The sequence below is a fragment of the Oncorhynchus nerka genome, linkage group LG22, assembly GCF_034236695.1.
Source record: "Oncorhynchus nerka isolate Pitt River linkage group LG22, Oner_Uvic_2.0, whole genome shotgun sequence".
Lineage (NCBI taxonomy): Eukaryota > Metazoa > Chordata > Actinopteri > Salmoniformes > Salmonidae > Oncorhynchus > Oncorhynchus nerka.
This window is the reverse complement of record NC_088417.1, coordinates 80,297,927-80,315,902: the sequence shown is the minus strand read 5'-3', so window position 1 is coordinate 80,315,902 and position 17,976 is coordinate 80,297,927. Positions and strand designations below refer to the sequence as shown.

Below are 17,976 nucleotides of genomic sequence, written 5' to 3'. Positions count from 1 at the left end.
TTTTGATGTGTATAGCATTGCTTACTAGGTGTTGTCCTCTGATTTCTGTAACTAATCTCCCCTTCAAATCAGGGTTGATTGGAAAATGCTGTCAAAAAGAGGACATCGTATTATCGTATCTTTGTACTCTCTGACTAAGGCCATGCAGCCAAAACGCGTCTGCGTTTGTAATCTTTGTTTCCATTAAACATGCCATACAAATAAAGCCATTTTAATGAACTATGTGAAGAGTGCCTTGGTCCTTCATTTTTGATGACCAATTTACCCCTTTTACCAAATACGTTAATAATTAATATGTCATTTGGACTTTAGCAAGAGATAATGAAACTAAAGGATCAGTGAGATCTTTGCTATAAAACCATAAACTCAAGGACATTGAGGCTTAAGTGTAGTCAAGACCATAATATGAATAACAAAGTTCACAAATATTTTTTTATAGTACATGAAATGTGATGAAGTTATTAAGCACAGGAAACCCATAAACTTCATCTTCACACTTATCTTGACTTGTCTGCAAACTGCGAGAATGTTTACACTTATCTTAAAGTTTTCTGAAGGAAAGTAGACTTGCCATTAGACCACCATTAAAAATAATCTCCTCCCTCTCTTTAGAATTTGGTCCAAAACATGGGCGTCACTGTCTGGGGCCCCTGTTCTTCCATAAAGGGGTATTGGGGACCCAGGTGAGTCTGAGTCTGGGAGGTAGGCGTGTGGAGAGGAACAGGGAGACCTTCCAGAATGGTCTGACCTTCAGCAGTCGTCCAGTCAGGGTCCAGGAGAAGATACATCTGCGGGTGGAGCTTTGTGACCAGCACTGGAATGGAGCTTTGCGGGTGGGATTCACCTCCATACCCCCCTCCTCCTGTGGGCCACTCTTCCCCCCTGCCATGGCCATCCCTGACCTCACCACCACCGACCGGTACTGGGCATCCTCCGTGCCCTCCAGCCTCAACATGCCAGAGGCAGAGCTCCGCTTCTGGGTAACCCCTAAAGGGGTGCTGGTGTGCGAGGGGCCAAATCGTGTGAGGTACCTGCTCCTGAAGGGGGTGGATGTGAGAAGCCCCCTCTGGGCTATTATAGATGTCTATGGGCAGACCAGAGCTGTGCTCTTATTGGGTGAGGCATTTGGTGAATTTCTTGTTTAATCAAATGTAAAAATCTATTTTGTTCCAGATTATATCAAAATACTACTTAACTAATCTGTTCTTTATATTATTCTTCCATTCCTCAGGATCAAAACAAAAAGGATGCAATACGCGGAGGTCCTGCCCTTATGAGGACAGCTGCATGTGTGTGAACAAGGGTCTTCCCAGTTGCATCCACCTCCCCACTGACCCTATCACTACCACTACCACACCGATGGACTCCTCTGCAGGTTAGTAACCAATTGCATTATTAAAGTCTAGTCATTCAGGCTGGGGAGTGTAAAAGCAATAAAATTGATATGGTTACAATACAGTTTAATTTCAATGTTTAGAATAATATGGATTTCTGTTGATCGAGTTCTTTATAGGTACTGTTGTCTATTTACCATGTAGTTCTCTTTGCAACTTCTGTCTTGGCTTGGTGATCATAATGTTTTTGTTGTTGTTTATCTATCCTACACTGTAGAGCGGGACTTGGTTGAAGATTGCGCTGTGTGTCTATCCTCGAGAGCTTCTGTTGTCCTATCCTGTGGGCACCGCTGCCTGTGCCAATGCTGCGCAGTGCGCGTCACCGCCGACTTCGGAATCTGCCAGCTGTGTCGCCAGTCAATCAGATAGCGAGGACAGGTGGAAAGAAAGTTGACTGACAAAAATTGAAAGCACATTTTCTATACCAGGTGAAATCGCACATCATTAGTTCATTGTTATGGATGTGCCAAATAAATGTCACTAGAAAACACCTTAGACAAATGCAGTTACTTTGTTGTTACTCTGGCTGCACTGTTTGACGTGACCTTAAGTTAGCCATAGTTGGCTGGCTAGCTAGCAAGCAAGGGATAAGAACGTTGCTAGCCAGTATGGCAGTAGAACATTTAGATAGAACGAATGGGTCGCGTCCATAGATACTGAACAAAAATACTTAATGACTGGGTCACGTCTCTGGCAACGAACCGATAGAAAGAATGACCTGCCGGGTTGGGTAGCAACCCTAGGTTTGTGTCGGGACTATATGTTTCGGGGCAATATGTTGTGGAAGGATGAAAGAAAATTTTCAATTAAAATATGTAAATAATTTGAATATGTTGGTAACCCCTTGTATAAAAGTGATAATACCATTGAAGCCGGTGTTTGGAGGATATATTGCCACCATTTGCAGGCCCTTGACTTCCTCTCGGGCCTAACAACACCCGTGCCAATATATCCTCCAAACACCAGCTTCAAGGGCACTAATCACTTAAAATAACAGGCCCAGGCTATGCTAACGTGATGTACTGTAGGCCTAGACTTTGTCAATGTGCAGATGTGTTAATAGTTTCACTATATAAATACACATGTAAATAAAAGTGCATTTATCCTCAAAGGTACACTTCTTTTTATTTGTATTTTTACATTGTAGTTATTTTAGCAGTCGCTCTTGTCCAAAGCGATTTACATCTTAAGATAGCTAGGTAGGACAACAACATATCACAGTCATAGTAAGTACATTTTTCCTCAATAAAGTAGCTATCAATCAGCAAGGTCACTTTCGATGGGCCTAAGGACATTATATTCATAGTCTGGTAAAAACAGCAAGTTCATCTTGTCAAAATGTAACAAAGCAACAGTAAACATGTCGTCCACCACGAATGATTCTCCCCTCTCAGGCCAATTAGTGACGACGAAAGTAACTCGCTCATTTCAAAACAAATACATACATTTATGTTAACAGATAGGCCTTTATCATTACGGTATCTTATTTTCCCCATTGGATTGTTTTAGCTTCATTCATTCACACATCCTGATGCTTTAGACCTAAACTTGAGACGCGCATGGGACGGAGTAACAGCCTGTCACGTTCATGTGCTAGTCAGAACTAGGAAACTCGGAAATGTCCGACTTGCTAACGGACTGTAGTTATACTCGTGCCGTGTTTAACGAATCAACAAGTAGGACATTTCCAAGTATCCCAATTCCGACTGGTACATGAATACGGCATAATCACGCTTTGTAAGTGATCCCGTACGTCATCAATTTCCTAATTGCCTCAGGGCAGTCTCTCAACTAAGGGATTAGACCCGGATACAGGTCGAGGTTCTTTATATTTGTCTTAAACTGTCTGCAAGCTTTTTTTTGTCTGGGCATTGCAATGCAGGTGAGTTTCATTTTCGGTTTAATTTAAATGCACTATTCATATTTGGCAAATAAATAATTGTTGTCCATTCCTTTGACATGTCTCTAATGTTGTTTAGACTACATTAGTTTTGTCCTTTTGATTATTGTGCTATAAACAATAAGCAAATGCATTTGTAAATCATGTGGGAGAGGGCAGCAGTTCAATAATAACAATAGTTTAATAGACAGACATTGGAAAATTAATATCATAGGTCTACATTATTGTAAAATACTACAGGCATAAGGTTTTAACTGTACAGTATGTTATATATTACTCTAGTGTACCAGTAAGTCTACTTACTGACAGAGATACAATCTCTTCATGTACAGATGTTCTTGGGTGGAGGCTCTCTATCTCACAAGTGCAAGGGCGCTCAGCTGCCGTACCACCTCTCTTGCTGTATCTGCATTTGTCAGGTCACTGGATTTACTTAGCTTCATCTCTCCAGGTGCCACAGTGACCTCTGACCTGTGGCTCTGATGACAGTGGTGACCCTGACTGGCGAGTGGGTGATGTCATAATAGAGAGACTACTGCAGGGATGCTGCATGTGCAGGCTCAGAACAACATCAAGAGCTCCAGACCACAGCTAAAACTGCTCATACACAGGTAGGTAGGTTGGAGCCTCTCAGGGAGGTAGGCTACCACACTAATAGAGAAGAGTTTTATATTCACTTCACATGACTATTTCAAATTGGGTTCTGTTCAAATGGTTTCTCCCTGTCCCTCCATCCCAGACCTAAATCAGTCTTTGGACTGACCAGAGGTGAAGCTCTTCTTCAAGAGTTAGTCTTCTCTTTACTGTATAGAGATCTATTGATATATATTTCTGATGTTAATTTATATAAATATATGACTATGTGACTATACTCAATACAGATTGAAGCAGCTATAGGAAGTTTTGAATTATTTAATATTGTCTCTAGATTGTTGTAACGCAAGGTTTAAAAGCCAGTTGAGAGAGTACTGAGAACTACAGCAAACAGCAATATTCCAGGACAGTGCCTGTACAGAACATTCTGCCTAACTTGACTTCCATACCTAGACATGTCTCCCATGAATCTTGTGGTAAGAAAGACGGATCATATCCCCAAAAACAACAAGAGGTGACTGACTCAGGAGAGTAAATAGATTTTAAGGTCATAGCCAATATATTGTGATTAAAGTAGTTTTCTGCCCCCATGTGGCTACTCTGTATGCTGCCCCATGCAGGGACAGGTGACTCTTCCAATTACAGTTGCATTTGTACTAACAAAAGAGAAGACATCTATCTGTATGTAGTGTATGACAAATGTAATAATTGCATAATTATTCTCCGCTCTTAGATATTTGTCACAGTTGTGATGTCCCCAGGCATAGGCATCTTCTTCTGGACTCTGAGGTCTACCAGAGAATCCAGGGCAGGAGAGAAACAACCACAGACCCTCGCCAGTCCAACACCTTCCACCTGATACAGGAGGTGCTGGAGGAAGACTGTAGAAGTGAGTATTTCCATGTTACAATTTATAGAAAACTTATTTTACCCTTTTGGACATACTGAGAGCCAGGTTATCTTTAAGAACGATATATGGACGAGCAATGCCAGAGCGGAACAGACTTAGATACAGTAGAATAGTATAGAATACAGTACATACATATGAGATGAGTTATGCAAGATATGTAAACATTATTAAGTGACTACGATACCGTAGCAGTATAGAAAACAGTATATACATATGAGATAAGTAGTGCCAGATATGTAAACATTATTAAAGTGACTAGTGTTCCATTCCATAAAGTGGCCAGTGATTTCTAGTCCATACCTACAGGCAGCAGCCTCTAATGTGCTAGTGATGGTTGTTTAACAGTCTGATGGCCTTGAGATAGAAGCTGTTTTTCAGTCTCTCTGTTCCAGCTGTGATGCACCTGTGCTGCCTTTGCCTCTGGAAGATAGCGGGGTGAACAGGCAGTGGCCTATGTGTGTGTGATAGCGTGGTGAACAGGCAGTGGCCTATGTGTGTGTTCAGATGCGGCCCTGCATACCCAAGAAAATCCTTAGACACGGCCACCCAGCAACCCCTCCTGTTGAGAGTGCAGATGTTCCACAGATGTCAAAGCTGTGGAACTCTCATTGTGTAATAATAAGACTGCTATTGGTCTCAAGTAAAATATTAACTTTCTTCTCAGGGTGTGCCATGATATAGTCAGCAATTATTGTGTCACAAGTATTTTTTTTAAACAACTTGTTTTTGCCTTCACACAGAGTTAATAGTCAACGTACAAACTGTCCAAAGTCAATGTAACATTGCATGCTGTACTGTATCATTCTGAGATCCATGCAGCTGGGTAAATGTTTGATCCTCTGTGCCATTGACTGTGATGGTAATGGAGTTCCTTTTCTCTGTAACACTCAAGACGTCAAGATCAAAGAGGGGCATCACAGGATTGGAGAAGCCTTACCAAGACCCAGATCCTTCTATCAGAACTACAACACAGCAACCATGGTTCTAACCTTAAGAGAAATCTAACATACTACTACCACCACCACCATCTCCCCACAGAATAGACACATTTTACAATGATAACTCACAGGCTACTTGTTGTCGGACCAAACCCAGGACACATGATGTGCTTTACTTGTGCTTGAGAGGGGACAAACTTGTCAAATGCCTTTATTGGTGTATTATATTTGTGTGCAGTAGGGGGCAACCTCTACACATTTGCTGCCTGAGTTAGTTTACTCAAAGTGTGTATGTAAGATCTTATTATGATCAAACTACATAATTTAATTATGTGTAACCATACTATGCATTTATTGTAGATATTGGGCTGTTATATCACATTGTTACGTAAGTGGTGATAAGTTGAAATAGAATGTTATTATGTAAATCAACATTAAAGTGAGACATTTGCATGAGATATATAAGTGTTAAGGGGATTTTTATTAATGATGACTAATTATGTATACATTTCAATCAGGACTGACTAATCAGAATACTATTATGTTACTGTATATGTACTAATCAGAATACTATTATGTTACTGTATATGTATGAATTTTCTTTTTAATCCTAGTACTGAATATAATGTGTGTAAATATAATCAAGAATTAGAACAATGACTGTCTGTACCATGGTAGAAATGAATTAACTTATAGTCAGTCTGGCTAGAAGGCTTATCTACACAAGCATGGCCTTGGCTCGGTCATATATTATCTTAAATAGGGAGAGACATGTGAGAACCATACAGCCATTGTACTACAGCGGAGATGACATGGGCTAGTACTGACACTAATGACGTCATTTTCAGTTTATAACCTGTGGTAAAATGTGTAATGGGCAGTACTCTCGTGAATAAAAGCTGCTGTTTGACTTTAAGACTGGGCTCTGTCCATTTTTATAAAATAAGGGTCATACAAATCCTTATGAATTGACAGAGTATTTAATTTTAATTGGGTGTTAAAACAGAGGAATTTAATTCCTGCAACAATAAGAAAGCCCTGAAGGTATATGTGGAAGATGGACATTCAACATTCAGCAGGGGGCAGAAATCCAGAATGATTATAAACCACCCATTTCAATACAGAATGCCTCAAGAATCAATCTTAACTGGGAAATGGGATTCCAGGATAACACTGAGAAGATATTTATTGTACTGTGAGATAGTTTTAGAACTCAAACCATGATTGGATGTTTCATTTTTTCCCCAAGAGGCAATTCAGTTCTCTTCCAACAGTCAAAATGAACCTTCTCTGATACAGACTTTTAAACTGGTCTAGCAGTGTCTTGAGTCAATTTCTACTAGAAAAACAATTGTTCTGATGTAAATAGAGATGGTTAAGGTACTTTGGAGCCACATTATGGTGGCTGTGCAGACATTTTATCTCCTCAATGCTCCCTAAAAATAATTGACATTGAGTGACTGGATAGATATTGCCTGCAGGCTCATGGTTCACCTAGACCTCTCCTGGTGAAGCTGGATTTGACATTACAGCCATGATGATTTGACTGACATACAGATGAAGTCGGAAGTTTACATACACTTAGGATGGAGTCATTAAAACTAGTTTTTAACCATTCCACAAATTTCTTGTTAACAAACTATAGTTTTGGCAAGTCGGTTAGGACATCTACTTTGTGCATGACACAAGTAATTTTTCCAACAATTGTTTACAGACAGATTAATTCCCTTATAACTCACTCTATCACAATTCCAGTGGGTCAGAAGTTAACATACACTAAGTTGACTGTGCCTTTAAACAGCTTGGAAAATTCCAGAAAATTATGTCATGGCTTTAGAAGCTTCTGATAGGCTAATTTACATAATTTGAGTCGTTTGGAGGTGTACCTGTGGATGTATTTCAAGGCCTACCTTGAAACTCAGTGCCTCTTTGCTTGACATCATGGGAAAATCTAAAGAAATCAGCCAAGACCTCAGAAAAGAAATTGTAGACCTCCACAAGTCTGGTTCATCCTTGGGAGCAATTTACAAATGCCTGAAGGTACCACGTTCATATTTACAAACAATAGTACGCAAGTATGAACACCATGGGACCACGCAGCCCTCATAGCGCACAGGAAGGAGACGCGTTCTGTCACCTAGAGATGAACGTACTTTGGTGCGAAAAGTGTAAATCAATCCCAGAACAACAGCAAAGGACCTAGTGAAGATGTTGGAGGAAACAGGTACAAAAGTATCTATATCCACAGTAAAACGAGTCCTATATCGACATAATCTGAAAGGCTGCTCAGCAAGGAAGAAGCCACTGCTCCAAAACCGCCATAAAAAGCCAGACTACGGTTTGCAACTGCACATGGGGACAAAGATCATACTTTTTGGAGAAATGTCCTCTGGTCTGATGAAACAAAAATATAACTGTTTGGCCATTATGACCATCATTATGTTTAGAGGGGAAAGGGGGAGGCTTGCAAGCCAAAGAACACCATCCCAACTGTGAAGCATGGGGGTGGCAGCATCTTGTTGTGGGGGTGCATTGATGCAGGAGGGACTGGTGTACTTCACAAAATAGATGGCACCATGGGGATGGAAGATTATGTGAATATATTGAAGCAACATCTCAAGGCATCAGTCAGGAAGTTAAAGCTTGGTCGCAAATGGGTCTTCCAAAATGGACAATGACCCCAAGCATACTTCCAAAGTTGTGGCAAAATAGCTTAAGGACAACAAAGTCAAGGTATTGGAGTGGCCATCACAAAGCCCTGACCTCAACCCTATAGAAAATCTGTGGGCAGAACTGAAAAAGTGTATGTGAGCAAGGAGGCCTACAAACCTGACTCAGTTACACCAGCTCTGTCAGGAGGAATGGACCAAAAGTCACCCATCTTATTGTGGGAAGCTTGTGGAATGCTACCCGAAACATCTGACCCAAGTTAAACATTTTAAAGGCAATGCTACCAAATCCTAATTGAGCGTATGTAAACTTCTGACCCACTGGGAATGTGACGAAAGAAATAAAAGCTGAAATAAATCATTCTCTCTACTATTATTCTTACATTTCACATTCTTAAAATAAAGTGGTGATCCTAACTGACCTAAGAATTTTTACTCGGATTAAGTGTCAGGAATTGTGAAAAACTGAGTTTAAATGTATTTGGCTAAGGTGTATGTAAACTTCAGACTTCAACTGTACATAGGTTAGCTATCAGGAACAGGTTGGTAGGAGATACTAATTCTCACATGTGTAAACCTATACTGTCCTGTCTTGGATTATATAGTGTTTTCATTAGTGGACCTGATAAAATATGTGCATGTAAACTCAGCAAAAAAAGAAATGTCCTCTCAGTCAACTGCGTTTATTTTAATTTTATTTTATGTGTAAATATTTGTATGAACATAGCAAGATTCAACAACTGAGACATACACTGAACAAGTTCCACAGACATGTGACTAACAGAAATGGAATAATGTGTCCCTGAACAAAGGGGGGTCAAATCAAAAGTAACAGTCAGTATCTGGTGTGGCCACCAGCTGCTTTAAGTATTGCAGTGCATCTCTTCCTCATGGACTGCACCAGATTTGCCAGTTCTTGCTGTGAGATGTTAACCCACTCTTCCACCAAGTAACCTGCAAGATCCCGGACATTTATGGGGGGAATGGCTCTAGCCCTCATCCTCCGATCCAACAGGTCCCAGACCTGCTCAATGGGATTGAGATCCGGGCTCTTCGCTGGCCATGGCAGAACACTGACATTCCTGTCTCGCAGGAAATCATGCACAGAGCGAGCAGTATGGCTGGTGGCATTGTCATGCTGGAGGGTAATGGCAGGATGAGCCTATAGGAAGGGTACCACATGAGGGAGGAGGATGACTTCCCTGTAAAGCACAGCATTGATATTTCCTGCAATGACAACAAGCTCAGTCCAATGATGCTGTGACACACTGCCTGAGACCATGAAGGACCCTCCACCTCCAAATCGATCCCGCTCCAGAGTACAGGTCTCGGTGTAATGCTCATTCCTTTGACGATAAACGCAAATCCGACCATCCCCCCTGGTGAGACAATACTGCAACTCGTCAGTGAAGAGCACTTTTTGCCAGTCCTGTCTGGTCCAACGACAGTGGGTTTGTGCCCATAGGCGACGTTGTTGCCGGTGATGTCTGGTGAGGACCTGCCTTACAACAGGCCTACAAGCCCACAGTCCAGCCTCTCTCAGCCTATTGCGGACAGTCTGAGCCCTGATGGACGGATTGTGCGTTCCTGGTGTAGCTCGGGCAGTTGCTGTTGCCATCCTGTACCTGTCCCGCAGGTGTGATGTTCGGATGTACCGATCCTGTGCAGGTGTTGTTACACGTGGTCTGCCACTGCGAGGACGATCAGCTGTCCGTCCTGTCTCCCTGTAGCGCTGTCATAGGCGTCTCACAGTACGGACATTGCAATTTATTTCCCTGGCCACTTCTGCAGGCCTCATGCCTCCGTGCAGCATGCCTAAGGCACGTTCATGCAGATGAGCAGGGACCCTGGGCATCTTTCTTTTGGTGTTTTTCAGAGTCAGTAGAAAGGCCTCTTTAGTGTCCAAAGTTTTCATAACTGTGATCTTAATTGCTTAAGCTGTTAGTGTCTTTACGACCATTCTTTAGGTGCATGTTCATTAATTGCATGGGAAACAGTGTTTAACCCCTTTACAGTGAAGATCTGTGAAGTTGTTTGTATTTTTACGATTTATCTTTGAAAGACATGGTCCTGAAAAAGGGACGTTTATAATATATTTTTTCCGAACACGATTTTGAATACCACCGCTCTTTAAAAAAAATATATATATATTTTTTTTACTGTGCCATGATTTCAAACAATTTCAGTGTTCAGCAGGAAATGTAATTTTAAACCAACTTTTTATAAATAGCTTACTACTTTAATATGACGTTTATACTATATTCTTCTAGTGGATAACGTTTCCTCATAATATGGGAGGTATATTTCTCAGCTCAGGCATTCGATCCAAAATCGAGCTCCGTTAATCTGGGGAAGTACCTTGGCTCAGCAAATGACCTGTCTTGCAAAAGTCTGCCGTACATCCTGTACAACATACCACGCCCACTCTCTGTTTCCATAAGTAAAAGGGTTTCCTCTGGCGAGGTACTCTAATGTATCTACTTAGCAGGCTGAAACGTTTCTAGACGGTATTGAAACCTCCGTAGGTGTCAGCCATGTCTCTATCAGACCAGAGCCGACAGTGTTATCCAACCAGTGTACAGGTAACTGTGGTTCAGGCAAGAAGCCTGAGGATAAAGGGGAAAAATGGCACCAACGACGCATACGCCATCATGCAGGTGGCCAAGGATAAATTCGCTACATCGGTGGCAGAGAATAGCGTGGCACCGGTGTGGAAAGAAGAGGCCACGTTCGAGCTGCCGCTCTTCCACAACGGTAACACAGAAAAGTGTACGTTGCACGTCCACGTAATGTACCGGGCTCTCGTGGGACCTGACAAGTTGCTCGGCCAAGCAGTCATCAACCTGTTGGAGCTCAGCGAGGTTAAATCCCGTAATAAGACTGAGTGAGTGTTCTCGTCTCTGTCCAGTAATAGTCACAGCCTTACTATTTCTAGATTGCTCCAGAAAGGGCTTTGAGTTCCATAATTCCCTTTACAATGAATCACTGTAGTTGTTGAAATAGCCCAAGGCAATAATGGAGCGCCACAATGTCACCAATATTTGTCTTCAACAGGGGTTGTAATTATACAAGAACAGGGACTGCACCTAATTCCAATTGAGTAATAATCATCTGACTCAACATGTAACCAAAATGTTATAATGTAGTAAGTTATAAGAGCAGGACATAGGCCTAAAAATCCTGGGTTTTAGCAGCCTGGGTTTTAGCAGCCGGGTTTTAGCAGCCTGTAGCCCAGTCATAAATAACAGTGGAGCTTGTGATGAGCACAACATCCCATTTTGAGGGAGATTACCAAATATACACTTCGATACAGGTATGACTGGAAGTGACTTTGTCATAGCAGGTTAGGGTAATTAAAGTAGTAGGTTATGAGAATTAGTTTAAGGTTAGGAAAAGGGTTAAGGAAAATGTTCCTAACCTGCTATGAAAAGTGACTTCTGGATGTAGATGCGTGTTTTTAGGGAGTCCCCAAAGTCAATACCTCACTAATTGCCTCTCCTGTGAGTCTTTAGTACATATCAGTGTTCTCTCTCTTTCTGAATATCTGTAAAGGAACTCATTGATTTTATTACAGGCCTCCTCTCCTAACCAATTAACCAATGGGTTTGCATTAGTGAAGCCTCTGGCTGACCTTCCTCATTATTGCTCCTTGCTCAATGGTAGAATGACTGGGAAGGCTTTGCTGGACAGTTTATTGCTGACAGTCTAACTGAAATAATATTATAAATACTGCAAAAGGATAAACAAACAACTTTCCTGCTGGGTCTTCGGACAAACTGTTACTGTTTTCCTTCACACATTAAGTGAAGTCTTTGTTAACGAGTTGAGCAGCAGGTGTTTATTAATTAATTAGGCTGCAGGCTTATTTATTTCACAACAACTTCTTGAGAAATATAATCCGGGAACAAAAATATAAACGCAACATGTAATGTGTAGGCCACATCTTTCATGAGCTGAAATAAAATACCCCAGACATTTTTCATACACACAAATATATTTCTCTCATTTTGAGCTCAAATTAGTTTACATTCCTGTTAGTGAGCATTTCTCCTTTGCCAAGATAATCAATCCACCTGACAGGGGTGGCATATCAAGAAGCTGATTAAACAGGTACACCTTGTGCTGTGGACAATTAAAGACTACTAAAATATGCAGCTTTGTCACACAATACAATACCACAGATGCCTCAAGTTTTGAGGGAGTGTGAAATTGGCATGTTGACTGCAGGAATGTCCAGGAGCTGTTGCCAGATAATTGAATGTTAATTTCTTATCATTAGCCGCCTCCAACGTCACTTTAGAGAATTTGACAGTACGTCCAACCGGCCTCACAACTGCAGACCACGTGTACGTGTAACCACGTCAGCCCAGGACCTCCACATCCGGATTCTTTACTTGCGGGATTGTCTGAGGGGGTGCTGAGGCATATTTCTGTCTGTAATGAAGCCCTTTTGTGAGGAAAAACTAAATTTGTTGGGGAGCCAGGCCCTACCAGGCCCACCCATGACAGGGTCCTTGCCCAGTCATGTGAAATCCATAGATTAAGGCCTTATTAATTTATTTCAATTGACTGATTTCCTTTATATGAACTGTAACTCAGTAAAATCATTAAAATTGTTGCATGTTGCATTTATATTGTTGTTCAGTATACACCCCACTAAGCTGTCTCTACGTCAATAGCTTATTTAGCTGCTATACACAACAGCAGGTGATGTGCACGCCCACACACACTGATGTCTGGGAAGGGGGCACTCTTGAAAGTGAACATTGCTGGGTCTTTTGTATGTGTAAGGAGAGCGCTTCTTGGTTAGACTGTATTGGAGTATATACTTTGGTTATTGCATCTTGATCTTTCTGATTATCTTTATGGCTCAATATTTTTTGACAGAAATGGACAAATGTAACTAAGACTGGGAATGACAATCAAACAAGCAAGGGCAATGATCACAAGTCAGTCATAACGTGGCTAATAGGTTAGCGCATCTATTGATATAGCAAGCTAAAAACATGGAGCCTAACGTTAGCTAGCTGCTAGGAGGATGTCATGTCATTCGAGGAGTGGGTGAGTGACTGACATTTTGCCCCTCGTTGTTTTTCTATGGCTATACACAGCTAGAGATGCAGGTGTCATTTGGAATAGCTAGCAAGAACTTGAACAACTGTTATTCAGTTAGCATATCTCTTGCATTCGCAAATTCACTCTGGCTATCTATCTACTCCAATTTCAGAGCACTCTCATTGGAGTGTGCCAGAGCACAGAATAACTGATGAATTTACATATGTGCAACATCCGCTGATTATGGCCGGTGTCAATAAACGTAGGCAATGAAAGTAATAGTTAGTCACAAACGCTCTAGATAACATGGAAACAGCCTAACCAACTCTGGTAGGGCGAGTAAAATGGTCAGAGTGAGGTGTTCTCTCATTTGTGTCTGGAAGTAGCTAGCTAGCCAACTTTAGCCAGTTAGCTTTGGGTGCTTGGTTGAGACAAGCATGCATTGTTGGCAGGCAAGCTGCAGAAGGACAAGTAGGCTACAATTCCCAATTGTTTATCAGTGCAATTTTGAAGGCCAACTAGCTGAAAATGTTTGAGGGTTTATCTAATGTTCCTTTGTTAGATGTTAGCTCATCTTTCTCTGGCTAACATTAGTTGATCTTTTTGTTGTTGATGTGCATAACTAAGGGAGAGCGAGCTTGTTTTTTTTCATGGTTGTTTGATCAATAGGAATGTAAAGTTTGCAAATGTAAGTGGTATTGACATATTTGCAGAAATCCATTCAAGGTGTATTTTTGTGGCTTTTGGCGAATGAGTCTTAATGATCTAATGTCGCGCTGTTGCAACTGTCTGTAAACACACAGTCCAATTCAAAGTGAATGATGGCAGGCCTGTGTGCAAATGTCTTGTTTGCATAAGGCCTACTGTAGTTCTGATTGGCTATGGTGCACCGGTCTGCATATACTCCAGTCCTGGATGAGACAGATGTTTTATTTACTGTGGTGTCTATTAATTGTCCAAACACATGGCCACTTTCCCACTCTATTTTGCTATAGAATTTCCACAAATTCTTTTAGTATATGTAATTCCCAAATGTTCTAAGAAATAATGAAAACTTAAAAATGACCATATCTAATGCTCGCTTGTCAGATTCTTTTTACATTTTGTCATATTCTTCCTGGTGCTAAAATGCTGTCAGTTCCACTTGAAAGTGCATTCTCCATGATAGTAATTGGTCTGATGCAATCTGAGTAGGAGTCAGTCTGGAGACAGGGCTGAGGATCTCCACGGCTGATAGTCCTTTTTGCTGTGTGACAGTGATAGGTTCATCTGACATTATTGTTATAGTTGCCCTTTAGCTCAAATGCCAAACTTCAGCAGAACATGTTTTCTCAGACCTGAATTCTTCCCAGACCTACTTTCATATGCACTCAAAGCCTCTCAAAAATGTTTTTCTTTTTCTGGTCAAAGGATATCCATGCCAACTCATACAACCTGGTTCATACACCTTAGCCATGGTATACAATGGCTATCAACGTTTGCAGCATCCCACAGGATTATCGTTTTGAGTGCTTCATAAAATATTATATAAAATCAATATACACACACTTTGAGCCATATTGAGGAAGTTTTCTCATGGTTTGTTCTGCTCTGATTTCTCATTGTTGACTGTGGTGTACCTGATTTCTGCGGGGCCCAAATCCAGACTTAGCCTCACATTCTAGAGTGTTTTTTTGGTGAAAAACAAACATATTTTTGCCTCTGTGCTCTCCCTCCCTCTCAGGGGGTAGGGACTTGACTGTTGCTTTACCAGCTCCCACACCAGACTGTGTTATGTTTGACTTAAAGCAGATAACTGGTAATGTTTAAACAGCCTCACTGCCAATTCTCACTAGCTGCTGGAAATGATTTCTTACTAACTCTGAACTGTGTTTGTGTATACCTGCAAGCCCTCCCTTAACTATTTTCTAAAGGGGGAACATGGACCATGGAGATGTCGGCCTCTGAAGGCCAGCATCCCGGAGTCGCCTCTTCACTGTTGACGTTGAGACTGGTGTTTTGCGGGTACTATTTAATGAAGCTGCCAGTTGAGGACTTGTGAGGCGTCTGCTTCTCAAACTAGACACTCTAATGCACTTGTCCTCTTGCTCAGTTGTGTACCGGGGCCTCCCACTCCTCTTTATATTCTGGCTAGAGCCAGTTTCCGCTGTTCTGTGAAGGGAGTAGTACACAGCATTGTTCGAGATCTTCAGTTTCTTGGCAATTTGTCTCATGGAATAGCCTTTGTTTTTCAGAACAAGAATAGACTGACGAGTTTCAGAAGAAAGGTCTTTGTTTCGGGCCATTTTGAGCCTGTTATCGAACCCACAAATTCTGATGCTCCAGATACTCAACTAGTCTAAAGAAGGCCAGTTGTATTGCTTCTTTAATCAGAACCACAGTTTTCAGCAGTGCTAACATAATTGCAAAAGGATTTTCTAATGATCAGTTAGCCTTATTAAAATTATCAAATTGGATGGGATAACACGCCTATGTAGATATTCCATAAAAAAATAATCTGTTTCCAGCTACAAGTCATTTACAACATTAACAATGTCTGCACTGTATTTCTGATCAATTTGATGTTATTTTAATGGACACAAAGACTAGGACATTTCTAAGTGACACCAAACTTTTGAACGGAAGTGTATATATTTGCAATTCTTCAAAGTAGCCACCCTTTGCCTTGATGACAGCTTTGCACACTATATTCTCTCAACCAGCTTCATCTGGAATGCTTTACCAACAGTCATGAAGGAGTTTCCAAATATGCTGAGCACTTGTTGGCTGCTTTTCCTTCACTCTATGGTTTTACTCATCCCAAACCATCTCAATTGGGTTGAGGTCGGGTGACTGTGGAGGCCAGTTCTTCAGATGCAGCACTACAACACTCTCCTTCTTGGTGAAATAGCCCTTACATAGCCTGGAGGTGTGTTGGGTCATTGTCCTGTTGAAAACCAAATGATAGTCCCACTAAGCACAAACCAGTTGGGATGGCATAACGCTGCAGAATGCTGTTGTAGCCATGCTGGTTAAGTGTGCCTTTAATTCTAAATAAATTCCTGACAGTGTCATCAGCAAAGCACCCACACACCATCACACCTCCTCCATGCTTCAGCATGGGAACCACCCATGCGGAGATCATCCGATCACCTACTCTGCGTCTCACAAAGACACGCCGGTCTCAAATTTGGACTCATCAGACCAAAGGACAGGTTCCCACTGGTCTCATGTCCATTGCTTGTGTTTCTTGGCTCAAGCAAGTATCTTCTTATTGGCATCTTTAGGAGTTGTTTCTTTGCAGCAATTTGACCATGAATGCCTGATTCACGCAGGCTCCTCTGAAAAGTTGATGTGTCTATTACTTGAACTTATTTGGGATGCAATTTCTGTGGCTGGTAACTCTAATGAACTTATCATCTGCAGCAGAGGTAATTCACGAGAGCCAGTTTCATCATAGCGCTTGATTGTTTTTGCGACTGAATTTGAAGTTTTTTAATTTTTTTAAATGTTCCTCATTGATTGACCTTCATGTCCTAAAGTAATGATGGCCTGTCATTTTCTTTGCTTACTTGAGCTCTTCTTGCCATAATATGGACTTGGTCTTTTACCAAATAGGGCGATCTTTTGTATACCACCCCTACCTTGTCACAACACAACTGATTGGCTCAAACACATCAACCTCTCTGGGATATGTGGGACGGTAGCTTCCCACTTGGCCGAAAGCCAGAGAAAATGCAGAGCGCCAAATTCAAATAAATTCCTATAAAAATCAAACTTTCATGAAATCACACATGTAAGTTACCAAATTAAAGCCACATGTGTTGTGAATCAAGCCAACATGTCAGATTTCAAAAAGGCTTTCCGGCGAAAGCAAACTATTATCTGAGGATAGCACCTCCATAAACAAAAGAGAGAACATTTCAACCCTGCAGGCGCGACACAACGCAGAAATAAAAATATAAATCATGCCTTTGACGAGCTTCTTCTGTTTGCACTCCAATATGTCCCAAAAACATCACGAATGGTCCTTTTTGTTCGATTAATTCCGTCCATGTATATCCAAAATTTCCATTTTATTTGGCGCGTTTGATCCAGAAAAACACCGGTTCCAACTTGCACAACTTGACTACAAAATATCTCAAAAGTTACCTGTTAACTTTGCCAAAACATTTCAAACTACTTTTGTAATAAAACTCAAAGTATTTTTTAAAGTAAATAATTGATCAAATTGAAGACTGGATGATCTGTGTTCAATACAGGAAGAAAAGAAACTGAAGCATGCTTTCTGGTCATGCGCCTCTATCAAACGGTACACATGAAGTGACCCTTGTTCAAGATGGCCGTACTTCATTACACAAAGGAATAACCTCAACCAATTTCTAAAGACTGGTGACATCCAGTGGAAGCGGTAGGAACTGCAAGCAAGTCCCTTAGAAATCTGTATTCCCAATGAAACCCCATTGAAAAGAGGGTGACCTCAAACAACAAAAAAATATCTGAATGGTTTCCCCTGGTACATACGTTCTGTTATACT

The 17,976-nt window shown here is 41.2% G+C and overlaps 2 protein-coding genes and 1 long non-coding RNA gene across 3 annotated transcripts in view; all 3 read left to right on the top strand.

The window, feature by feature from the left end:
• Window positions 1–321: 321 nt before the first annotated feature.
• LOC115104804 (E3 ubiquitin-protein ligase NEURL3-like) lies at window positions 322–2,946 on the top strand. The gene is made up of 4 exons (XM_065006829.1): window positions 322–338; window positions 548–1,116; window positions 1,232–1,375; window positions 1,612–2,946. The coding sequence occupies exons 1-4, from the start codon at window positions 322–324 to the stop codon at window positions 1,761–1,763; spliced, it is 882 nt and encodes a 293-aa protein (XP_064862901.1). The 3' UTR covers window positions 1,764–2,946.
• Window positions 2,947–2,990: 44 nt separating this feature from the next.
• On the top strand, window positions 2,991–6,652 carry LOC115105809 (uncharacterized). The gene is made up of 4 exons (XR_003859929.2): window positions 2,991–3,276; window positions 3,746–3,905; window positions 4,622–4,777; window positions 5,691–6,652. It is a non-coding gene; the product is annotated as an uncharacterized LOC115105809 (long non-coding RNA).
• A 4,186-nt stretch (window positions 6,653–10,838) lies between these two features.
• LOC115105808 (uncharacterized) overlaps window positions 10,839–17,976 on the top strand; it is a 38,936-nt gene continuing 31,798 nt past the window's right edge. The window contains exon 1 of the mRNA XM_029628213.2: window positions 10,839–11,289. Within this exon, the coding sequence (XP_029484073.2) occupies window positions 10,940–11,289 (350 nt within the window). The 5' untranslated portion in view covers window positions 10,839–10,939. The remainder of the gene's footprint in view (window positions 11,290–17,976) is intronic.